We start from the raw sequence: 24,560 nt of genomic DNA, 5'->3' as shown, positions 1-24,560 counted from the left end.
ACATTGTATTAGACAAAAATACATCTCATTCTCTTGTTTCAATTTCTTAAACATGAGGATTTGCTACTTTTCAGTTTAGTGACATGCAAAATTTAACTTCTTTCAGTTTCCCACAGATAAAAAGGAATTTGAAAATATCACTGAGCATTGGGTTTTTTTTTTCTGATACTTAATAGACAAAAGGATTAATCAATAAAAATACTTATCAGTGGACCTTCTCAAGTTACTAACAGTTTGAAAACCATTGGTTTCTTTTGTGAGCTACTAACCAGCATTGGGGTCAGGGTTTGATGCACAGGTTGACATATTTGATTTTAATTTGTCCTCATATGTCTTCAATACAAGAAAGCACCTGAGTGAATAAAATGAAAAAAAAAAGAACCGACAAAGAAACGACCAAGACAAAAGAGCTGCATCAATAGATTTTTTTTTAATTCAAAGTGAATCTTAACAATAATACACCATAAAGTCTTATTTTGACACTCACCAAAAGAGTCACCTGGAAAACCCGCTTAATGTGACAAAGTAGAGAAGGCTTGGTCACACCTAAATCACTGAGAACTAGAGAGGAAACACTATCGCAAACTGTAAATAGACATCACATCCATTGAGTTAGTTTTCCCAGTCCTCATACTGTAAATATTGCACAGTGCAATTGCTACATGGCAAACTAGTGTAGCACAAAATTAAAAAAAGCAAATGAAACATAAAAAAAAAAACAAAGCCACAAAAAATCTACAGGTATTAAAACAGTAACAGTTTTCATAATCAAGTCTATTTGATGAGCAATCTAAACAGATGATTCCATAACTTGCAGTGTGAATTAACTCTGAAATTGATACAGATGACCAGAAAACAAAAAAATAATAAGTTGAATAAAACAAAACCTCATCAAATCAAAGAGTTACACAGTAGCACATTTAGACTAATACATACCCTGAATTAACATCTCTAAAGGATAATACCGCAGCAGAGGATTTTTTTCTGATATCAAAGTCATAACTTTAATAGTAGTAATTTTACAAACAAATGTTTTATCTGTTAAATGTTACATGAACCCTCGACAAAAATGTCATCCATAAACCAAGGTGTCAATCATGTTGAAAATTAAAAACAATTTTAAGATTTCTCTCCTCTTGCATCCATTCTTTTACTAACAAGTAAGGGAGAGTTTATGCAGGCGCATTGCTGGTGAATACCTTTGGAGGAATCAAAACACAGATTACATTTCACATGCTTATTATTATTGGGGAACTATTTCAAGCACTAATCTGCCAAGTGCATGCCTTGTTGTCATAAGCTTTCTTTCCCAAAATGATACTAGAGTATAATCAGTAAAGCATACAGGTAATTTCATAAAAAAAACAAAAAAAACAAAAAAAAAAACATATCAATGTCAGTGTTTACATGTGGAGTATTGCACTCAGGACTGACTGTGCAGAGAAGCCACAATAATCTCCGTGACAGAGCAGTTTCCATCCAGAACACAGAATAAACATCCAGATAGTCTATTCCTGGCTCCTCTGATTTTAAAAAGGCCAGTGTTGTCAACTGTGCTCTGGTTACTCCCACTCAGCCTTAACTTTTGCAAGATGGAAAAGCTGCTAAATGAGCAGACAGCTTCTAGGCAGACAAAGTGAAGCAAAATTGGTGTACATGCAAGGATGCATGGTAATGTAAAGCATGGAGATTATCTAAGAACACTTGGTGGTGCAATGACCGCACAATGTAAAATATTGCATCTGCTGTTCAGCCAGAGTGACTATCCAAAGACTGAGTGTCATATCATTCAAAGTGTGTGTGTGTGTGTGTGTGTGTGTGTGTGTGTGTGTGTGCGTGTATATTTGGGGGGGAGGGGTGTTATCACAAAGAGATGTTGATGATGGCTATCTAACAAGAGGAGAACCACCACCATGTACAAGTCCTGTGAAGTGATTTTTTTTTCTTTTCAAGCCGTTAAAAAGGCTGTCTACTCTATGCAGTAATGGACTGGATTTGATGCCCTCTTCGTCAAAGAATGGGTGAGGAATCCCTATCTTTTACTCTCACTTTCTGAATCTCAAGGCACATACACAGTGCTGTTCACACTGTCTCAATTTCAGTAAGGAACACGTAACGATGGCCACAGTTTTGCGTTGGCAAAACGTTTTGATATGAGACACTCATAAAGGGGAGAGCGATCTGAACACAAGGCAGTTTAGAATATCAAACTGAAACCGATATTCTAGCCAAATATAACATTGAACAGTTAAAAGGTTGCAATAAAAATTCGCTCAACTCAATTTGACAGTAAAACAAGTTGTAAAACATTTTTCTGGAACAGAAAAATTGGGCTAAATTCACCTGGACACATGGTCTAATCAACCAAACCCTTACAAGCCTAACTACCTGTTTGAGTGCTTTAGTGGTGAGTGTGTTTGTGTGTAATTGGTGGAAACGTTACTGAAGCTTTTCAATGAACTCAATGGATTTTTTTTTTCTTTTTCTGGCATCTCACAGTGCTCCTTTAACATACCAAAGAGTACTGGTAGTATACAAACAATGAAAAAGTTAAATCAATCCTGCAAGCTACAGCTTTAGATGTGTACAAAACGTCAATATGAAAACATACAAAAATTAAGTTACATCGATACATCATTTATATGCAGTGATGAGCCCGAAAGGTTAAGGATAAAATACTGATGCAAAAACACACACCCCGAGAACAACAAATGCAACTAATGTTCATCATCAGCAATACAGTAGTTACAATGACACTCCAAATATGAACGCAAAACACAAAAATCAAAACCACTTCTATTTCAGATAATTAGGGACCTATAGAAAAATAGCAACGCTAGGTTTAAACTCAGAGAAATCACCTAATTTCACAGCTATTGAAGTGGCAATCATCATATAGCAGCTTATCTATGATACATTCAAGAAGAAATGATACGACTTATTAATTGCCCAATAAGCTAGACAAAACCTCGGCCATTTTTTAAATACATTTTTTTGTGTTTGTTTTAATTCAACCTCATTCTACAACTACAGTATAACTGAGGTCTATGCAAACAGAATAGCTACCTTGCTCAGGAAATGAATTACAGTCTTTGGTGCTGCACAAGCAACTTCATTTGAAAATAAAAGACAAAAAAATGTACTCACACAACTGGTAAAACAAACAGAAAAAATGCACACACACAGCATATCTACATATATATATAGAGAGAGAACGGTGCTACCATCACATATATATATATGTATATATCCTCCCTGACGGAATGTATAAAATAAGCAGTCGACACCAATAAGCCTGAAGCCTTTAACAAATGGTATAATGTAAAGGGAAAAAGTTAACTTTGTCACACATGCATAAATGAGAGAATTGCACACAAATAACTCACACCTTATCAAGCATCTGTACTAAATAGTCTAGCTCTATAATATATGTCCATATATGTGTGTATATCAAATACTGCATGGTTTGCTCAGGCTTAGAAAATTCCATACCATGAATGAATTTGCATTTTTTCCAACCTAATCAAAGCCATGCCCACCACACTTATAAACATCTAAGAAACAAAGTGAAAACACTCAAAAATGAAAATACGAAGACGAAAAAGAAAAATAATCAACAACTATTTAGATTGTATTGCAGTTTCGTCAAACAGTACAAATACTGTTCGTAATAAGAGTTTCACTAAATAGAAAGTGATTATCAAATATTAAGCAATCCTCAGTACTTGCACTTTGTACACTAGTTCATTCAGGGAAAGGGAGAAATAAAAACAAAAAAAACGAACAGTTTTTAATGAAACAGTAAGCATTCGCAACAGCAAAGCATGCTGTTCTTCTTGAAAGAACAGAAAAGTAACTCACTACACACTGAAATATACACCGACTCCAAAAAATAAGCACCGCTATTCGCGATACATCACATCAATGCAGGCTATGCATGGACATATACACATGTGCATATATATACTCACACATAGGATGCATCAACTGATTGGAATTTCAAGTGCTGTAGTCCAGTACATTAATATTCATGTATATAGTCATATATAAGTAGTAACATTAACAACCTCAAATATGTAAGGCACTATGGCTGGGGACAGTTATACAATGCAGCGAGTCTTGTGACACGAACAATAAGAGCAACGTCTATGCATCTTTCCGTTTACATTTTTGCTCATGCAAGACCACATGCAGCGTGAGGAACAACCCTATTTAAATCGCTTAATTGACTTGACATTGCTAACACCAAAAGACACTGAAAAGGTACAAATACTTTAAACGCAGTACAACATACACTGTGGACAACATGTGCATCGGTCAATCTAGAGCTAGAGACTGGGATGGCTTTACAAATATGAATGTGTCTTGCACACATAAGAAGGCAATATAGAAAAATAGCTGGGATCAGGGGTGCAAAATCCTAACTATTCAACACCACCCCAATTAATTACCTGTTTTGAGGAGTATTCGTAGAAGATCCAATGCAAAGATATATCAAATGTGCAAAACACATTAAGTGTGAGTTTAACTACTCATTCATTCTTTCATTCAATCATTCATACATTATTTCCTTCTTAATTTTTGTCCAAATCATCTCCACCATTGGAACTTTTTTTTTTTTTAATTTTAAAGCTTTAAGTTCAGTTACACCCAAGTCTACATGATTCAAAAAATAGCTTGCTTTCTCTGTGGTTGTGCCATGGTTTTGGCAATGAAAACCATGTTTGTTTGTGGTTTAGGATAGTACTCGCCCTGTTCACTTAGCCCTCAGGTGGTATGACAGATACCTGGGCAGCCATGCTCAGATGTAAGAGTACTGGTTTATTTTGGTGGGGCTGAGAGGGAAACTGGCGTAGGCGGGTGAGGCAATGTACGAGTGCGGGGGGAAAAGGGGCTTGAATTGGCCCTGGGGGTGCAAGGTGGGGGATGGCAACAGCCGGGGGTTGATACCGACTGTGACCTGATGCACAATGCCTGCCGGGTGGGAAATGCTGTATGTGGGCTGGAGGACAGGGCGGGAGGCTACAGGCGAAGCCAGGAGGTGGGCCACGGGTGCAGCCGTGACCAGAGGGCCAGATGGCGGGTAGGAGAGTAAGGTGGGCTGGGAGTGCGGGTGACCCCCAAGGTGGGGGTGGGGGCCTGTGGTGTGGTTTGGGCTGCTGTGGGACAGGGTGAATGTGTGTCCATGCATTGTGGGAGGGATATAGGCCTGTGGTCTCCGGTGGGCAAAGTTGCCGTTCCATTCCTGATGGCACGAACCAAAATGCTGCACCTGAGGAAGAGAAGAACAATACCTGACTGATCAGATTCAGAATTTTCATCAGTTTGTCTTTGCAAGCCACTAGATGGTGCTGTTTCCACAGGTTTACATGTCACTGTTGCACTTCTAGTCAATCATTAACAATCTTGGCATCAATCTTACCTTAACTTGTTTATCTATCATTACAATATTCTATTCTCTTTGTCTTACTGTCAGTGCAGTAAGTAAGCATTATTACATTTAAACACTGTTGAAAATGTTCACCAGCCGACTACAAGTAATACTGAGCATAGCTGACAGATTTGGTGACAAAAAAAAGCTACTGTGCCAGATGAATTAAGCTCCAGCTAGAGTATGAAATGTGCTCTTGGCTGCTGTTCTGCTATGAACAGGAAATACTTACAGTTCCAATGTAGGGTGCTCTTCGTCACCCAAATGCACAGTGTGGTCACTTAAAAAACTGAAACTTTTTGGGACTTTCTGATTAGCCAACTTCTTTGCTTATTTGCATTCACGGGACAGATGCAGGATACAGTGACTCAACAATACATTTTTAAAAAATGGGATTTCCCCAAAAGCTTCCAAACACTTCCAGTTGCATTTAGTGTGGTTCCCTGTCCAAGTCAGCAATTTCACTGCAAGTGATTAAACCTCAACCGTACATTATTGGGAGCACCTTTATCCCTGCAATCGGTTTTCTTGTGAGATCAAATATATTTTGCCATTTTCAATAATCACAAATTATCTCTAACCATGCACATGTTTATACTATATATTCCACTTGACTGTTGGAGTTAAATGTCCTAAATATGCCTCTGCAGTCAACAACCCTGTTATATAAAAAGCTGTCTATGTTTACATGCTTTGTGATATACCGTACTTGTATGTGACTTCATGTGCTCACCTGCCCAAAGCCTATAGGCTGCTGTTGCTGGGGCTGGAATGCAGGGGGGATCTTTTGCTGCCTGTTGAGGAGGGGTGTGGAGTGGTGATGTTGTCGCCCAGGAATTCCTCGTCCTTTGGATTGGCATGAAGACTCTAAGACTGGTAGGAGGTCACGTGAACAGAGAAACACATAGAGATGGAGATGATGTGTTAATGCAGACTATTTGGTATATCACTATCAGTATCGCCATGTAAATAATACACAAAAAGATGCAAACAGAGATTGGATCCAGCTAAAACCACAAAAATGGCAACATTTGTGGCAAGAGGCTTTGTAGGCTTATCAGTGATTTCAGCTGTTTGATCAGTTTCCCGCTTTAAATATAGCGGCATCTGTCCTCTGAATATGATCGCTGTGAAATAGATATGTTTTATAGGGGGCATCTGGGAGGAGATGGTAACTAAGCTCGTTCATTGAGCTTATAGTGGGGTCAGGGCATCAGCTATAAATACACTCGGTAGCACTAGAATAGCAAGCTGTGCCCTTTTATGTGGAGCCTTAGATGCAATAGTTCAAGGGATGGGGAGGGAGATGCCTTTGGCAGACGATAGGACTTTGATTTTCTGAGGATTCACAGTTGAACCCTCCACTTTAAAAGACTTATAAAGAGGTAGTTCTTCACTGAATGACAGAGACTGTGATATCCCAGTGAGCACAGCTGTTATCAAGCCTACATACAGTATGCATAATTCCATTTGAACACCTGAAAATAAAAACATTCAAAGATTTATTTGTTTATGACAGCCAGAATGTTTTCTGGTTGACATCAATGCTTTGAATATTTTATTCAGGACACTAAACATTTTCAGGGAATTACGCATGTCTTATGTAGCTTCAAGAAGTGCATATCCACACAGATACAGGGGTTCTCAGAGTCAATCTGGAGCCAGAGTAAAGAGTGATGACAGCAAACAAATACCCACTCCAGAGATCAGAGCAGATACATCAGGGCAGGTCACCCATAATCACCTGTGAGAAAATCTGTGGCCTATAAAGACAGCATAATCCCAAGGCATGTGACCTGTGGAGCAGACAGCAGCAATGGTCACTGGATCTTTGAGCTGGTATGACCTACTGATGTACTGGCTGGTCTACTGAAAGGATAGTACCATCAGTGTATATTTCAGACACATGAGTGTGCTGAAGAAAAAAAAAGTGTCCTGTCACCTGCTTTATTCATTTAATAAGTGGTGAGAATCCCTGGGTCAAACACTCTTCTACCTTTCATTTCCAGTGGTTGTGAAATATATAACAAAGCACAAATTTTATACTGTATGCTTGACACCTGATATATATTAACAACTCAAAGTCAGACATACTGAATATATTTGTGTCACCAGTGAATCATGTCCACTTTTACCTGTGTTGCCAGGTGTTTCACTAGTGATAGAAGGGTTGTTGTTGTTGTTGTTCTGCACCCTCATTGGAGGCACCACAACAGTACGAACAGTGGGCTTGCTTGGCTCAGTCTCAGGGGCAACACACGCAACACGGGGCTCGCAGTTCTGATTGCTGCCAGGGATGAAGCGCTGCTCTGCAAAGGGGCTGTTGCTGTGGCGAGAGGTGTCCGAGGCAGACGAGCTGTCCACCGTGTCGCAACCGCTCTCCTGTTCATCGTCCGACATGCTGCAAGAGGGCAACCAACAAGGAAGTAAGCGAGATAACTCTTTTGGTGCGGAGTAGCGGCTGATGGAGAAGTGAGCAAAACATTTGCCAGAGCTTTGTATGAATCAGTTGCATTGACAATACCTATTGGGATGTTTGCAGGGTGAGGTGCTGGACTGGACTGAGGCTGAAGAGCTGGTGCTGAGTGTGCTGTCTGGACTACTGAGAGAGCAGACTCTCTCCATGCTGACAGTGCTCTGACACGCCTCGCAATCTGCACTACCCTTACACCTGTTTGCAGAGAGAGACAAATAAAGTAAAACAGAAACTTTTTTAAAATTTAGGGATATCATTAAAGGGAACTCAGTGGGCATTACTCACTCCCCGATCGAGTGTCTCTGTGCACTCTCCTCTTCGTCACTGCTGATGCTGATGACGCTGACAGTCGGGCTAGTTAGGTCAGAGATCACCATGGCCTGCCGCTGCTCCTGCGAAACTGAAAGCTCCTCGCAGTCTGGCTCCACCTTACAACAGTTCTCCTCCTCCTCCTCCACATGCTCTGTTCCTTGTTCCTCTACAGCAGTATGCCCTGCATCCGGGCATCTGGACTCCTCCTCCTCTACTTCCTGCACATTCTTTGCTATATCGGCCATCTTTGGGGACTGGCATGTTACATTTTGGATGTTTGTGTTTTGGGAGAAGTTGCTGCCCCTGGTGAAGAAAACAAGTCACTTTCAGAAGGGAAGACCTTTTGGTAGTGTTTTATTTGCAAGAGGCAAAACCCACAGGCTATACCTGTTCACACATGGCTTGGATCTCTTGTTGGCAGCTGGCTGTGGCCACACCACATGTGCAATGCCTATGTTGATTGGCTGGTGGGTGGACATGGTCATTTGGTTGGTTAGGAATGGCTGAGGGTGTGCAATCATGGAGCTGTAATGGTTACCATGGGGACGCACTTTCCTGCAATAAGAAAACAGAACATTGCAAATTGAGCCAAAAGCCTTTAGCACCATTACTGACAAAATGGTCTCAGTCCCTGCCGTTCCCAAAGGACACGTATGACTCATCGATCATTAACATTCAGGGGAGCAAGTGTGCTGTATCAGAGCTGTACAGCCATTCCCAAGGGTGTAAATTGTCAATAAAAGGTTAATAAAGCAGTATTAATTATTATACTGCTTATAAATATCATACAATATTATATATTTGAACTATAAGAAACATAGAAAGGATATGGACAACAAAAAAAGGATTAAAACAAAAGGATATGGATAATGTATCAAAGAGATATTGTGTTGTAACCCCCTTGAAACAAACAAATTGCTTACCCCCAGTCACCCAATCTCTGTGAGCCCGCCACAGTGTCAGATGCCAAAGTGGTTGGTGGTGGGGGCACTGATGTCACCTGCTGCCAAGTGGGCACCAAAATCTGCTGTGCACGGTTGGACCAGGCCTGTTAAAGCGTCAACAAGCAAACCAGTTAAATCTATTAATCTAGCAACTGCCCTCTCAATCAAGCTTTCATTAGCTTGCACATCAAAACCATTTACAAGACCTACACCTTACTAATGAAGTCAAGCACAGTCCCTCCATCTCAGCAAGTTCTCTCCTCCCTCCCTTACCTGTGTGATGACTCCAGGTCTGATTTGTATGGGCTGGATGGGGGGTGCTTGCGTGACCAGAGGCACAGAAGCCTCCATTCGAACAGAGTAACCTGCTGGCTTAGCTGTGTTGGTGGGGATTCCTGCAAGGACAATGGACAGAACAATATCTGAATTATGTTAAGTCTAACAACCAGAAAGAATAATCAAAAAGTGAAATAAAGATATACACATCCTACCTTGAATGGTGGGGGGGCATAGAATGAGTGCCTGCTGAAATGAATCGTTGCATCCAAACTGACCACTTCCTGTCTGCAGTGGTAGACAAGGGTGCATCACTGAGGGGGCTGATGGGGGTAACCCCTGAAAAAGGGAAAAAAAAATCATGTGACTGGACTTTTCAAAGGTATTAAAATGATTAACAGTAGAATTAAGAGCTGGTAGATGGTGACATTTCTGGCAAGCTCAGTTTAACAGCCAGACAGAACCCAGGAACCTGTTTTGTACTGAATGGGTTAGTCAGTTAACCTTACACATAACCCTGACTTTTCATGGGTAAGATGGTGGCTCACTTGGCTTAAAGCAGAAAAACTAAAATGTCATCAGACAATGTTGAACTTGCTCTCTAAGCCAGGCTTGGGTGATAAACAAAGAACAGTCGAGCACGTGCCTCTGCTTCACTACTCCTGCCGCTCTCATGCCTGCTATAATCACATTTATTGAATAACGAGGACTACGCTCACATTGTTCTGCTGCTGCTCCTGCATGTAGCCCTGCCCTCTCACACATGATAGTCAACACAAAGCAGTCTTTCATAGGATAATAATAAAAAGCCACCACATTTCCCTGTAAAATTCTCCTGTGGCTTTTGCAATGCTGCGCATTATAATGGTCCAATGCCAAAAAAGGGTCAGCTCTTCTCCTCAGCAACAACACTGATTTGCACTGTTGCCATGACCTCAGAAACATGACGTGATTTTGTTGCCATGACAGCAGTGCTGAGACGCAATAAGACAGACAAGTCAGCATCCACAAAAGCAATAATGGCAAGGACATTGTCTACATGATCAGTCTTCACAGGAGCAGAAGAACAGAAGAGCAGAAGAACACACACCATCTGTAATTATTCCATCACTAAGATACTGTGATGTCTTTTTCAATTTACAACTCAAGAACAAGAAAATAAAAAAAGTAATCTATACTGTATATAGCAATATATATATTTATAAAATAACACATTAGCTGGCTGGTTCCGTTGTTTCAAAATGTTTCCATTACAGGTGATTAGTAATTATTGCCCAAGTATAATACTTCCACTGTACATTAATAGAAACGACAGATCATGACATAAACACATCCTGAGTGACTTACTTGAGCGTGGACACCAGTCATCTTGCTGAACGGGTGGTTGACAGAGGCAGCAGTGGTTGTGGTCACAGGTCTGACAAAAGGACCTTTATTTCTGTTGGCTGCCTCATATGCACTGGGACGAGTCCAGCAAACATCCATGATATGGAAACATGACTTCACACTACAGGGAGAAGGGCGACATAGAGTTATGTAGGAAGGTCAAAATGACAACATGTCTGAAAATCAGAGGCACGAAGGACGCACTGGTTACTGTGGGGAAAGTCAAGCAGATGTTGCATTGTCACAAAGGGGTGGCTGAGAGCTTCGGCCGGGGCAATCCTCTCTTCAGCATCAATCAACAACATCTTCTTCAGCAGGCCCACGAACTCCCTACGGTCTGCCTTCTCCGCTAGCAAGTCACTACCTTCTAGATTCATCACCAAGTTCACCTGGAATACAGACACGCTACTGTTACAACCACTGGTCAAAATAACCGTTAATCTCCAGAAACCCCAATGAGAAATGTTACATTACAATACGCATGATAAAGAAATTTATTTTTATTAATATGACAAGCTTTTCCCATGAATGATACCACAATTACACATGAATATGAATTTAAAATATTTTCTGACTTACAAAAGAACAGACCTGAAAAGAAAAAAGGGTGATGATCGCCTGGGGAATTTCCACATGTGGTCTGTTTCTACAGAGAATAGTGAGTGAAACCTGAACTTTCATTTTTAAATTTGGCTTTACCATGAAGCTAGAAGGAAGCTGAGCTTAGAGGTGCTTTTTTTTCTTTCCCAGTAATAAGATGTGTGTGCCCCACTGCGTCTGTGCTATTCATACAGCTGTATGTGTACTTCCTCTGGTTGAGACTCAGTTGCCTAAATCCTCTAAATATCTGATGTTGAACTTCCTCTGAGGTCCTGTTAAGTACACTGTGGTCCGAGCAGCTGAACATACGTGCGCTATGTCATCCAAACAGCTGAAGATGTACTTCCTTGCTTCTTTTGATTTCATTCCTGTCTCCGTCTCATGCTCATCCGTTGACTGCAGAAAAAAAAAAACAGGTTTAGTGAAGATTTAAGAACTGAATTCAGTAAGACAGTTGCATTATGTTTTTAATAATTTAGGTTCATATAAAGCAGTTAATTCATGCTATGTGGGAAACCGAAAAAACAACTTAATCACAGCTTCCGATTCCAAAGTAGGGAAGCAGGTCAGACATTCATGACCCATGTTCTCAAAATGTATTACCTTTGTCAGTGAATTTGCTCGTAAGAAAAATGTCATGGCAGCTGATTCACACACAGTATATGAAACAATGTCACCAGCAGACTGCGAGTATGTATAATATTTTCTTTAACTTCATCTTTGGAAAGACCAATCTCAACAGTTAGTCCTTCTGCACATTCATTTGTTTCCAGAGAGCTTTCAGTGTTGCTTTATTCAGAACTGCAGTCTGTGTTGGCACAGAGGAATCAAATGTTTGTTTACATTGGACCTACGAATTTCACCATTAATTTTAAGTGAAACAAAAAAGGTTAGAGGCTGGTGGTTTTGAATAAGTGGTTATAAGAAAATTGGCCACATTTTTCAGAAGTGTAAATTCTCCTCACCTTTAGTCTCCACGCTGCATACGGTGAGTCGGACTCTCTGCAAAAGAACCGTGTTGTCTTCGTCCCCGCATTCAATAAATGTTCCCCCGGCAAACCCTGTGTCTGAGAAATGTAGCGAATCTGTTGGAAGAGGAGGGGAGGGACAACAGAGAATATGAACAGATTAAATAAACAGAAATAATTGGTTTGAGGTGGGAAAAAAAGCTGTGTAATACCAATTTATAAGAAAACATTCAAAGGGACATAACACTATCAAGTCCCCTGGAGTTAAAGTTACTATGTGTATGTGTACAGTACATAGTGGAGACAGCTGCAGAGACCTTGAACATGACACATTCCTGAGAAATTGCTAGACCCAAATAAGACCCCTGTACTGAGTGGAGCTTGTGTTTATGATCTGTGGAAGGTGTCGAGGTCTTTTCATGTAGCCTCTGATAACAAGGTTTCTATGGTCTCAATGCCAAATGCTTTGCTTCATAATGATGCTTGTCAGTGAGATCCTGCAGGACACGAGTGTCACACACAGGTTTATGAGAGGAGACCAGTGAGAAGCCTGGCTGACGTCAATCACGTCCAAGTGTAAAGAACAAGCACCATTAGAGATTCAGCGCTGCTAAGAAGCAGAGAGAGTAAAGAGACACTGCGAGTTTGTGAGTGAGTTCCATGAGGCTGCTCATGTCTAAAAAGTGAACTACAGACCCTGAAAATATTTTTGTTGGAAGCACCTAATGCGTTGCTCTTGCGTTTGCTTCTTATTTATTTCGCAATTTAATTTGTCTTTAACCTGTAAATAGTGCACTGTAATGTGCTCTTTTAAGCAAGCCCTGGCACAAGAATTTCCTTCAGGATTACTAAAGTTCTGTCTTATCTTATGTTGATCCGTGTAGCCGATGTGATGCTGTAGCAGTAGCTTCAATCACGCAGATGCATATAGTGCAAACTGTCTGTCTGTGTGTGGGTGGGACCTATGTCTCTGTTAGTTGGCGACATAAGATTATGATAAAGCAATGCATTACTTGGGATCTGAATCCATTCATGATGAATGCAATCTTATCTGCTAAGCTACTTAACATGGGGTGGGGGGACACATACTAACAATGTATCATAAAATGCGTTGTGTCACTGAGCATTTCTCCTTTTGACACTGCTTTCCTTTAGTCATGTTTTTCCCAATACATGTTGATTTACATTACCTTGTTTTTCTGTCCATCATACTATTCATGACTATTCATAACATTGTCAAACTGTCAAACTGAAATTATCAAAATTTCACCCTGGAAGTACGTTGACAAAATTCCCCTCCTTTCATGTCCATAATATATCTGTGCTGTACTTCAGTAACATCATGTAAACAGTAACAGACAGAAAAAAAACAACACAACAGCCAGAGTGTGTGTGTGTGTGGGTGGGAAAATTCTTATGACGGGAAAACCCTTATTTTTCCTGGAAGGCGTGCCCCTGCAGACATCTCACAAACCAGTGAGATCACTGGTGCAAAACAACTATCTAGCGAGCCCGGGCCTGCTGCACAGCAGACAAGAAGCGCAGACAGCATTTATTTTATGGCAGTCCATATAACAATACACACTATATAAGACGCATTTCAACGATATCCCTCGCAACAAATGAAAGTACATCAAGTTAATGCACACACACCCTCCTGTCTACTCAGTGTACAATGAATCTCTTCCACTTTGACACAGGGGTGCTACAGCACCAGCTTACAGGAAAATTCCATCTGGAGCTTTAACTTCCCTAACCCAAATCCTTTTCTGCTTCCACTGACGTTGCCTACATCCTCTTATTCTCACAGATCCTCCAAGTTGCCAGCTGAGCTGAGCCCCAGAGAAAAGGGAAAAACCATAAAGCACACATACATTTGCTCTTTGCAATAGAGTGCACTGACCGCCATGGTTGCACCACTTGCGTGATGCCAGAGAAAGAGGAGACAGAGAGTGTAAAGAGACCATAAATAAAAATAATACCAAAACATGGTGAATGAAGTCATACCCAGGACTACAGCTCTGGGGCTAATCTTAGCCACTCATAATGACACACTGGTTGAAAAGTAAGGTTTGTGGCATCAAAGAGGTGCACATCCTCCTGCTGCACTATTGAAGTAAAAGATAGGTGTGACTGGGAGATGAGGTAAGAAGAGGGGAGAGAAAAGGGGGAGGAAGGAAGGAGGAGGAGCCAGAGTTATAAATACAATATGCTGTGTGGCATGAAAACAAGACCCTTTGCAGAAAGATAAGAAAAAGAAAAGGGAGAAGAAGGGGGTGGCAGCTCCAACATGATCATCCTGTGGCCCCTGGATGACACCTCACACCAGCAGTCAGCTGCGTAGCTGTTCACTGACGTACAGTCAAGTCAGGCTATTTATTTTAGGCAACACTTTCAACGTGACATATATTTTGATATACCGTATACACTCACATAGGCACACTATCTTGCACAATTTCAACATCAAACATGTTTAAATGGGAAGGATGGTTGTTTTGTTTGCGCTAAATAATTGTGACTTCTAAAAGTAATTCTGTGTTATTTTACATGACATTTTTCTGACACTGATAGTGCTCTGGGTGACTGTGAGAGGCAGAAGATGATGAGAAGTACAACTTTGGGTAATGACAGATGATGATTTGAAAGAACTTTAACTACATAGTACTTAGCTTCATCATGAGATTAAAGGTTCCAGGAAGGACCAGAAACAAAAATAAATCTTTTCAGTAGTCCTGGGCTCCTGCAGTTTCTGGTTTTCCCATCTACTGGGCAAATTCATGACAACTTTCAACAATGCCCCGTTCTTACCAGTTACTATTATCAGTTACCAATTAACCTGTACCTGTGGAATGTTTTTTGAGTATTTCACATCAAATTCAGATACATAAACATATATTTACAAAAATTAATTAAGTTGCTGAGATAAAACATTAAATATATTGTCATCATTCTGTTTTCAATTCAGTCTTTCTGTCAAAGGCACTGGGGATAGAAAAGGATCCTCGGGGATGCATTTCCAATTCACTACAGAGGCACTGTGCTAAAACAGGCCGAGAAGTTCAGCCATGCCGGAAAAGAACTTATAATTAACTGCAGGTATTTTAACCAGCACACAATAATAACAGTGACAGTAACATGAGTAACATCCCACAACCTGAAATCTAAAGTGGTGATCCTCTACCACAATGCCAGTGTTTACACTGTATTTGGATTCAGTCACACATTTACATACTGTAGGCTTTTATCTCTGTTATACATACCACATTCCAATTGATCCTTCTCACTTGTTATCTCAGTTTTTTTATTTCTTTGTTTCTCACACTCCCCATCTATGCCAATGTTTTCCCATCCACCCTCATCACCCCTTCCCACCTCAAGCCAAGTCCTTCCTTGCTGAATTGAGGAAGCTCCCCCCCGGATATCTCTAAAGCAGCATCTCTAATGGTGACAGGCTCCTGCACAAACAGATTCATCATATTTAGACTGGTGGTATAACGCTCCAGACAGATCTCTTTCGGAGGTGCTGAGTTATCTCTCCTGTCTCCAACCTGGGGAGACTGAAAAATGATGCCAGGCCATAAAAAAGCGTTGGTATTAGTGCACTGAGTAGTGGGGCTGAGTGCTGTAATGTAGGGTGCTGCATGGGGCAGAGCAGGATCTGACTGAGGCTCTGTTGGCAGGCTTTTTTTTGTAGATAGGGCTCCAGGGCAAAGGAAAGCAGCTCAACATAAGCCCAGATCAGTCTAGTCCTGGAAAGACTGTCTGGGCTCCAATGGGAGGGGGGCAGACATCCAACAGCTCCTAACAGATATATCATCAATCACAAGTATATGTCTTTCTGCTCACTGTCACAGGCACCAGCTGATACAATCCTCAAGGAAGCCCGCAGCCTCAGTCACCGTTTCTCTCCATGTGTAATTATGAAACAAGGGCTCTTTCTAAACCTCAAAAGTTTCCTCTCCCTCCTATCCATGTCATCCTCATACGGAAAATCCCTTCACTACCACTAAGACAGAATTAGTCCCGAATCTCACATAGATTAGAATAACAGATTTTTCCAAATGTGCACGCAGTGACAATGTCACATCTTAGTCCTAGCTTCTTGCCATTTCTTCTAAAATTTGCTGCTGAGTGCTCCTTCCTTTTTGAGGCGTCTTCAACTGTATCTTTGCAACATGTCTTTTGGAAGACCTAGACTCAATTCACATATCCTTTTCGCATATCCTGTAAAACCTTAACAGTGGGACCAATGTGTGAGTCACTAACCTGAAGACAGGCCTGAAAAAAAAAAAAAAGAAAAAGAAAGCTGGATTGAATGCAAACTCTAAGACAAACACAGTGAACCCACTCCACTTTGGATTGCCTTGACTGGAAAAATTTGAGGATAATGGAAAAAAGAGGAGAAAAGAGAGGAGACCAGGAAAATAACTGTTTGGGTGGAAACAGAGGGTGTAACGCTACCTAGACTGCCACATGGGCACCATTAGGATGGAGGGGGCAGGGGGCTGATATATGGGATAAAAGGCTGTAGAAGGGTAAAATTTTCCATGTGGGGATGGTACAGAGAGAAGAGACTGAGTCATAGAAGTTGAAACTAGAAGTTACAGATGTTGGGATGAGTTATATGTGAAGAAGAAAATAGAGGACAGCAGGACCCACACATGAGGGACTGAGAAGTGCACACTGGCCCAGAAATGATGAGCCAAGGCCCCAAATGTGAGTGATGAGAAGATGGTTGCTTACCTGATCGTACTCCAGGGCCCCAGGGTAAAGAGGCCAGCCCAGAAAAAGTTCAGCAATCACACAGCCTAGGGACCACATGTCTATGGCTTCACAAAACGGCAATCCCAAAATAATCTCTGGAGCCCTGCGGAAAACAACACATAACTATTAGTCTCCTGTTATACAATGATACCATGTAATAGAATAGCATTAAATAGTGATATATGTCTGTCTCATCATTTGTGTCATTGTTTACACAGAAGGTATACAATCTCTCTATGCAACAACACCTTAAAATCATTTTTGTCAATTTGCAATGTGCTGCTTTTTGTCTCTGTAGGTGCTGATGTCTTGAGCAAATAAATAACCCTTATTACTAATGTCATGGAATTCCTGTTGATAGCCAGGCAGATGGGAATATGTGGTACATGTGTAATGGGGCCAAGTGATTTGTAAGCCAGCGTTGTGCATGCACTAGAGTCACCAAACATCAGGGGGCTGAGTCAGTGGGTTATCAGGTCAGCCAGGCTGGGATCAGACCTTTGACAGGCTGTTGTTTCTGCTCTAGGCTGACAGGAAACAGGAAGCACAGTCACTACTTCTTCGCCTATGTGCTGGCTCAGTGCTCCTTGAAGCGACTCCATAATAGAACTGTAATACCTTGTCACAGGAATGGCTAGCGGTGACGCAGACCTGTCAGCGCCAATATAGGTAAGACATGCCGACAGCTGTCAAGAACTCTGTGTTTAGGACACACCACAAATCCTATAAACTATGACTGCACTGACAACATGATGTAGCCTGAGCTCTTTCCTCTGATACGAGTTTTTCCGTGCAAAAGTGGCCTCCGAGCGCTTTAAAATAAACACGACACAATGATTGTTTACACTAGCACACAGACAGTATTTAAGAGACGAGTCAGAACACTGCTTACGGAAAAACAAATATATTAAGAGTGGCAATCGGATAATGGAGGGAAAATGATGGTGTGAATTGGCTCAAAATTTGAGGGATGTATGTTATGTCTTATTTTACGCAACAACAGGGCTAGGGGATAGTTCATCATTATTGTCTGTAGTCTTAATAACTGCATAAGTATAAAATATTGAGAGCATAGTGCAGTAATTATTTCGTAATTATATTTTTACTGCCAACACAGATGACAGCGCTGCTCAGAATAACTCAGCCCTAACATTACATTAGGGAGAAACTTGAGCAACAGCGATATCATTTCACTTCCGTTCAGCATAAATACAAGATGTAAGCTCAACCAAATATTTATCAATATGAATTCAGATGATTTGAAATACTCAAGAAAGAATGACAGAATGAAAGAATGACAAGGTTGAGATTCCAAGACTGGTAAAGTAACATCCAGATTCAGACAGATATAGATACCAACTAAGGCATCTGCGCCTCTCATACTGAACACATCTAAATTGATCCATCAGACAGCTACTCTGTGACGTCTTTGGTTCCATATGGGACTCAATGGTGTCAGACATATGGCTAGCAACAGCCAACTTAAGAGCAGCTAAAATAAGTTTTAGACAAATTTATCACTTGGTCAGAACAAATGCCTGCAAACAGCTGGTGCAGTAGGCAACATAGCAGCAGAAAATCAGGCAGTTATGCCAACCATTTCAGCCTCACAGGCATGTCCTATTTATAAGGAACAGGTTTTCCCTGGAGGAGTGAGGAGAGGCTCTACTTATCAGCACACCGCTGTATTCAATAGGACATGATGCTACCAGTCATATATATATATATATGACTGGTAGCGGATATGACATATATATATATATATATACGGTATGTATATAGATAGATAGATAGCAAGGCTGACCAGTACAACTTGAGCAGCACTGTGAGACCTTATCAGGGTGGCCTAGGAGTTAGAGACTATGCTGTAACCAAAAACATCTTGCCTCTTGCAACAGTCAATGAGCAAGTCCATCAACAGCTCCCATTCAGCTTGTGAGTAGTAGATTACCGGTCTGTCTATTCAAGATGTGCCAAATAAGAGTTTCTATGCAGGCCACAATCTGCTTTTAAGATCCCTTCCCTGTTTTATGGAGTCAAATAAGCCAATTAATTAGGTCCTACAACAAACAACAACGACAAAGTAATTCAATATTAAGGTCTTTTCAGGGATCCAGTGTTTGTATTCATGTGATATAATGCACTAGCATAAGAGACTACCCACTTTACCTCTTACAGCATGTGAAACAAAATGCCCTAACAACATGGAAAAAGTTGTATTTTCAGGAGAATAAACATGACAGGGATCAAGAAAAGGGGGGGGATATAATATGCAGATGGAGGAGCCACCTTATATTTATTTATTCCTCATTTGTTTATTACTTCCATAAAAGATTAAAGATTGTGTACTAAGTAGACATGCTGTTATGTTCCTTAATATCCTTTTGTCCTTTCCCTTCCTTGCTGAATGCACAATAGTAGTACAACGTGTAAAAATCACAGAATGAAATAAAAACAGACAAACAGAAAACAGGTCTCTCTCCTTTGGTTTGGAGGGGTGAGTGGATGTTGCCATGGTTACACAGCTCTGCCCTAATCAATGCACCTCAAGTCTCACCGTCCTCCTGTGAAACCAAATCTATTTTCCAACCTTAGGATATGACGTACAAGCTGGGGGGCCACTGAATACAAGAAGAGCAGAAGCCTCGTGACTGTTTAGTGCCACGTGCAAAAGCTTCAGAGGAAACAGGCAGGTAAAATAAAAAGATGAACAAGGCCATGCTAATGCTCCTGCTCCATGTCACAATTAACAGGAATAAGCTAAGTACGGACAATGAGTAAATTGCACAGACTTGCAGAGAAGTGACACCACAATGCTACCCCAATATGAAGCAAATGTAACAACATGGGGTATATACAGTACATTACTATTTGATCTAAAATGTACAGAAGTCTTGTATTTGCATCACATTAAAGCATATCTTTGTAGAAAAGCTGAATGTGTTTTCCATCAGTCACAAGACGTATGACTGTATGTCAAGTCTGTTGACTGATAATACAGCGCTGTTCCAAGGCTGGAAATGAATGACTATGAGAAAAACATGACTTGTCTACAATATCATGGTGTTCAAAGGTTTCCACAGAGCGTCGTGTGTTATCAGTGAAAAACACCTCCAGAGGCAGCTGAGGGGGGAAAAAAAGACCCATCTTCAAAGAGCGTTCTGAACCTGCTAGCAGCGCTGTCAGACACTCTTTTCAAAACAGTTCACAGCTCGCTTCTAAAGTTTCCACCTTCCTATCACAGTATGCCATAAAATTTTAGAGATGCTCTTAAAGTTTAAAAAAGATTTCTCGTGAATGTTTTGTAATGTGCTCTTAAAGGTTTTATTAAATATATTTAGGCAAATAAAACATTGTGCAACATGTGAAATTTGATTTTGGTGAAGTCACTTCAGAACAAAACCTGACTGAGAATATCAAACTCTGCACTAGATTCTGGTTGGTCTTTAATGGAAACCATCACCAGCAAACCCTAATGCACAATGCAGGCCCAGCACGAGCACACCACTGTGCCAATTCACACTGCAGGTATGGTATTCAGTAACAATCACAAAATAAAACCCAAACAGACAGGAGCAGTGACAAGATTAAGTTACCATTTTTTTCTCCTCATAGCCTGAGGCTTCCAGTATGTTTTACTGGTCCTTTGTGGATAGGCTCTGACATATAAAAAAAACAAAACTTTCCCCGGTCAACAAGTTCAACAGTTTGCTTCTTCACCTCAAGCAGCTGCTTCCCCTCCTCCATCCACCCATATCTTCTTTTCCTCCCTCACAAAGAGGCTGAAGCACAAGGCAATGTTATGTCAGCAGAAACAACAAAAACATGATGCATGGCGAGATTCCAAACTACACAGTGAACGTGTGCGCCAAACTGTTGACCCAGAGGTTTAGAAGAACTCCTAAAACATCAGAAATAAGTTCAAACATTCAACATCCAAACAACAATTTACTAATTTTGTAAAGTTCAGCTGACCGTGCCTCCGATATGCAGGTTTGGTGAGTGTTTTTTCAGCTTTATCTTATTTTTATTTCACCTGGGAAGAAAACAGTGGAGACATAAGCCTTCTTCTTTGGAAGAAGTGCCAAGGCAGAACAGAGAAATTATCTCCAACTTTATTTCTTATTCATGGCCATTATCTCATTCTCCAGAAATAGTCCTGTGATCCTCCCTTCTCTGTCTTCACAGGGAGGGAACAAGCATAAAGTGGCATCCTACCAGCTCACACAGAGAACAGCAAATAAGGGTGGCTGCACACAGGGAGGGGGTCATTGTCACTGCATGCTGGTGCAGGCCTTTCAGTAAGCTTGTGCTCATAAACTCATTTGGACTATGCTGCAGTTAACATAAGCTCAGCCACAAAGACAAACTGACAACATGGTGACTCCACGACAGAACAATGGGGCTTTTCCACATGTCTCTTCCAGGAAGTGTAATGTCATACACTCTCAGAGCATTCTGCATTATTCAGAGGAACACAGAGGCAGTGTAGCAAAGTTGGAGATATCACTTGCACTCTGATCTGCCCAGATCTTAGATTAAGGATACAAAGCTTTTGACATGTTTAACAGATGTTTACCTTTTAATGTGCAGGCAACAAGTAAGTCTGTTTTCCCGTGGGTCAGGTGGACTTTTCTGCATTTTCAGAATCAGATTTAGCTTTTTTGGATATTTTACCGAAAACAAGCAACAAGCCTTGAGCATGTGAGCACAAGTTGGAGATGTTCTTGTAAAGTGCTTCTATTTCAGATTCACAATGATTTTTTTTAAAAAAAAAAGAAAAGAAAAGGTCAGAAGAAGAAAAAAGGTCAATAGAGATGCTGATTTGACACAGCATCAAAGTGGACTGAAAACCAAGTGACCACAGCTTGTGAATCAAAAAAACAGCATTATGAGAATTAACCATGATGGGTAACTTGGATGCTTTCTGACATATTTCAAGCTACAGTGGCCATAAAAATACCTGGAAACATTCAAGACCCACAAACTCAAAGTAGACAGCTCAAAAAAGGGGAGACACTTGTATGCCCTCAAGTGCCCACACATAAAACATGTTTCTGAGGCTGTCTGGGGGATTACTTGCTTATTCTGTAAAAATGCCAGACCTACTTTTCAAGGAAATGTTAATCCAGTAGCCTCAGTCCAAATAGCCCATGTGTGGATAGAAGAATGAATTACAGAGAAACTGGTCCCTGGTGTAAAATCTTTGGTCAACCTTTTGATGATATCCAACTTAAATTTGAGCATAGCAACAACAACAAATTGTGTTCACTATAATACTGTTTACTGCAATATTGCTATTGCACATTTAATACAATATAATTTCAATATACTGTCAAATTAAAAGTACATTAAAAAAATGAAGACACTCCATACATACATCCAGATTCAAAACATGCATGCAAAAGCCCAGTAACATTGAAGACAATGAAGACTTGGGAACGGCCAGAAGATTTCTGATCTGAGGCAGCACTCCGGCTCCTGAGGGAGCAGCAATTCAGCAACAGAACTGTGAGCTTAATGACGCACTTTAAAGGTAAAATCTTAACATCATTTCTAAAACTTAACAGGCCATCTGTAAAGTGAATCAAAGGCACGAGTGACACAATCTCATGTTCTAGTATGTATTAAAAGTCGAGCTGAAATGTAACTGAGATGATGTAAAGCATGTGTGACACTGAATCTAGATAGAGAGAGAAAAGAACAGATTTTTGAGACGCTCCTCCACTGAAAAACATGACTGAACAACTTGTTTTCACATTGGATTATGGATCTAAAACCAGTATAAAATCACCACTTCTACACAATTTAGGTCTGTGAGCTCCGACAAAACTGACAGTGCAAACCAGAGTGGCAAATTTTAAGTGGTCCCCAGAAAAATGCTTGTAAATTGTGGAAGTGGCTGGCATACCTGTCAAACTTACTGGTTTGAGCAGCTGATGAGTCTGAGCTATCAAGCAGCCAGCAAATATTCAGTGCTGCACACATAACCAGACACACAAACACAAATGGACATACGAGAATTTAAACAGCTGACGTTAGAGCTGGTTGACCTTGAACAAGTAAGAGAGAGCTCTCTAGTATTTCAAGCCGCCCTTATTTCATTCTGGCTGCCTATGTGCTTCGCCATCTATAGAAGTCAAAGCCCACTGGCCAGTGTCCCATGAGCTATTTTAAGCAACCCTTCACTTTCACCCTCAGCAACGCTGTTCCCTCACAGTAAGCTTTGCATGCTCCTGTCTGCCAGGGGTACAAATTAAAGCTTCTTCAAAGCATTTTCCAGTTACTAGCAATTTTTTTTTTTTAATCAAAACAACTTTGTCCTAACAAGAGAATCAAATCAGAAATAAATCTAAATACTCAGTTCTAATATTACACAATGAAGTATTGATTGAATTCCGCAATGAATCTTAAGAAACCGCTTCTCTATTACTGTGCAATATAACAGGCAAAAGTGAGGTGTTTTACATATTTCTCTGCACTGGCATCAATAAATTCTGATCAAAACACCAAACAAGAGATGGCATAAATATCACTTGTATGTTGTTTTGTTTTATTATTATTTTTTTTTTTTTACTCTGTTACAAAATGTGTTACCATGTAAGTCATTTGTTTGTGGCTCTATCTTCCATCTGTGAGCAGTCGAACATTGGAAGGAAAAGCAAAGCACACATTTTCTCTGATGCACGTCAATTAATACTGGTGCGAATTAACATCACATCCGAAAGACCTTAATAATATTCTGCACGTTCAAGTCGGCAATGACACTGATGTGTATTGTATCAAAATACAACATCATGCAAGACCTGTGAGAAACTGCTGATCACCACAGCTTGAGGTAGACAGAACTGACAGCGCTGAAGCATCTGCACTTTTCACTTCCTCCCCCACAAAAGCAAAGTATGACAGCTCTATTTTGAGGAACTTCTTGAAACAAAGAGGACTTAAAACAACACAACAATATTCACAAAAATTATGAACTCATTCATGTATGGCATGAAAATAGAATGCAATCATTATGTGTCACTGACAAGTATTTCTTTTTTCCACCGCTTCCATAATACTACAGAGGAGGAAGGGATCAAAACATGTATCGTCTTCTCACTGAAGTCAATGAAAAAATCTACAGTAGATGCAAATACACACAGACATCTAATCATCTATTTGCATCTATTTTCATCAACAGTAATTTAACTCCCCATGGAACATACTGCTTCACTGGCTCAGTGTGCAGGCAGAGAGAATTACTCAAATGCCATGTAGCTGCCTTTCGTTAAATCAGCCCAGCACTGAGCTGAATGTGGCTCATAAATCCTGCTCACTTCTTCTCAGTCTCAAAAACCAAAATTTAAGACAAAGTAGCACTAAAGTTCTGTACCACAAAAAACAACTGACTTCATCTC

At 40.5% G+C, this 24,560-nt stretch overlaps 1 protein-coding gene across 2 annotated transcripts in view; it reads right to left on the bottom strand.

Moving 5' to 3' along the window:
* Window positions 1-411: 411 nt before the first annotated feature.
* The window catches only part of hipk3b (homeodomain interacting protein kinase 3b), a 36,845-nt gene continuing 12,696 nt past the window's right edge, over window positions 412-24,560 (bottom strand). The window contains exons 3-16 of one of the 2 annotated variants that reach the window (XM_046384948.1): window positions 17,137-17,260; window positions 12,391-12,510; window positions 11,735-11,821; window positions 11,030-11,214; window positions 10,787-10,946; window positions 9,655-9,778; window positions 9,437-9,558; window positions 9,143-9,267; window positions 8,607-8,774; window positions 8,193-8,522; window positions 7,956-8,102; window positions 7,567-7,832; window positions 6,165-6,304; window positions 412-5,272 (exon numbers count right to left, since the gene is read on the bottom strand). In XM_046384948.1, coding sequence (XP_046240904.1) covers window positions 4,802-5,272; window positions 6,165-6,304; window positions 7,567-7,832; window positions 7,956-8,102; window positions 8,193-8,522; window positions 8,607-8,774; window positions 9,143-9,267; window positions 9,437-9,558; window positions 9,655-9,778; window positions 10,787-10,946; window positions 11,030-11,214; window positions 11,735-11,821; window positions 12,391-12,510; window positions 17,137-17,260 — 2,569 coding nt within the window. In that variant the 3' untranslated portion in view covers window positions 412-4,801. The other variant, XM_046384957.1, reaches the window with a different exon arrangement.

This window comes from Scatophagus argus, chromosome 1 (assembly GCF_020382885.2).
Source record: "Scatophagus argus isolate fScaArg1 chromosome 1, fScaArg1.pri, whole genome shotgun sequence".
NCBI lineage: Eukaryota > Metazoa > Chordata > Actinopteri > Scatophagidae > Scatophagus > Scatophagus argus.
The sequence above is the reverse complement of the archived record's forward strand: the minus strand, read 5'-3'. Positions and strand labels throughout refer to the sequence as shown.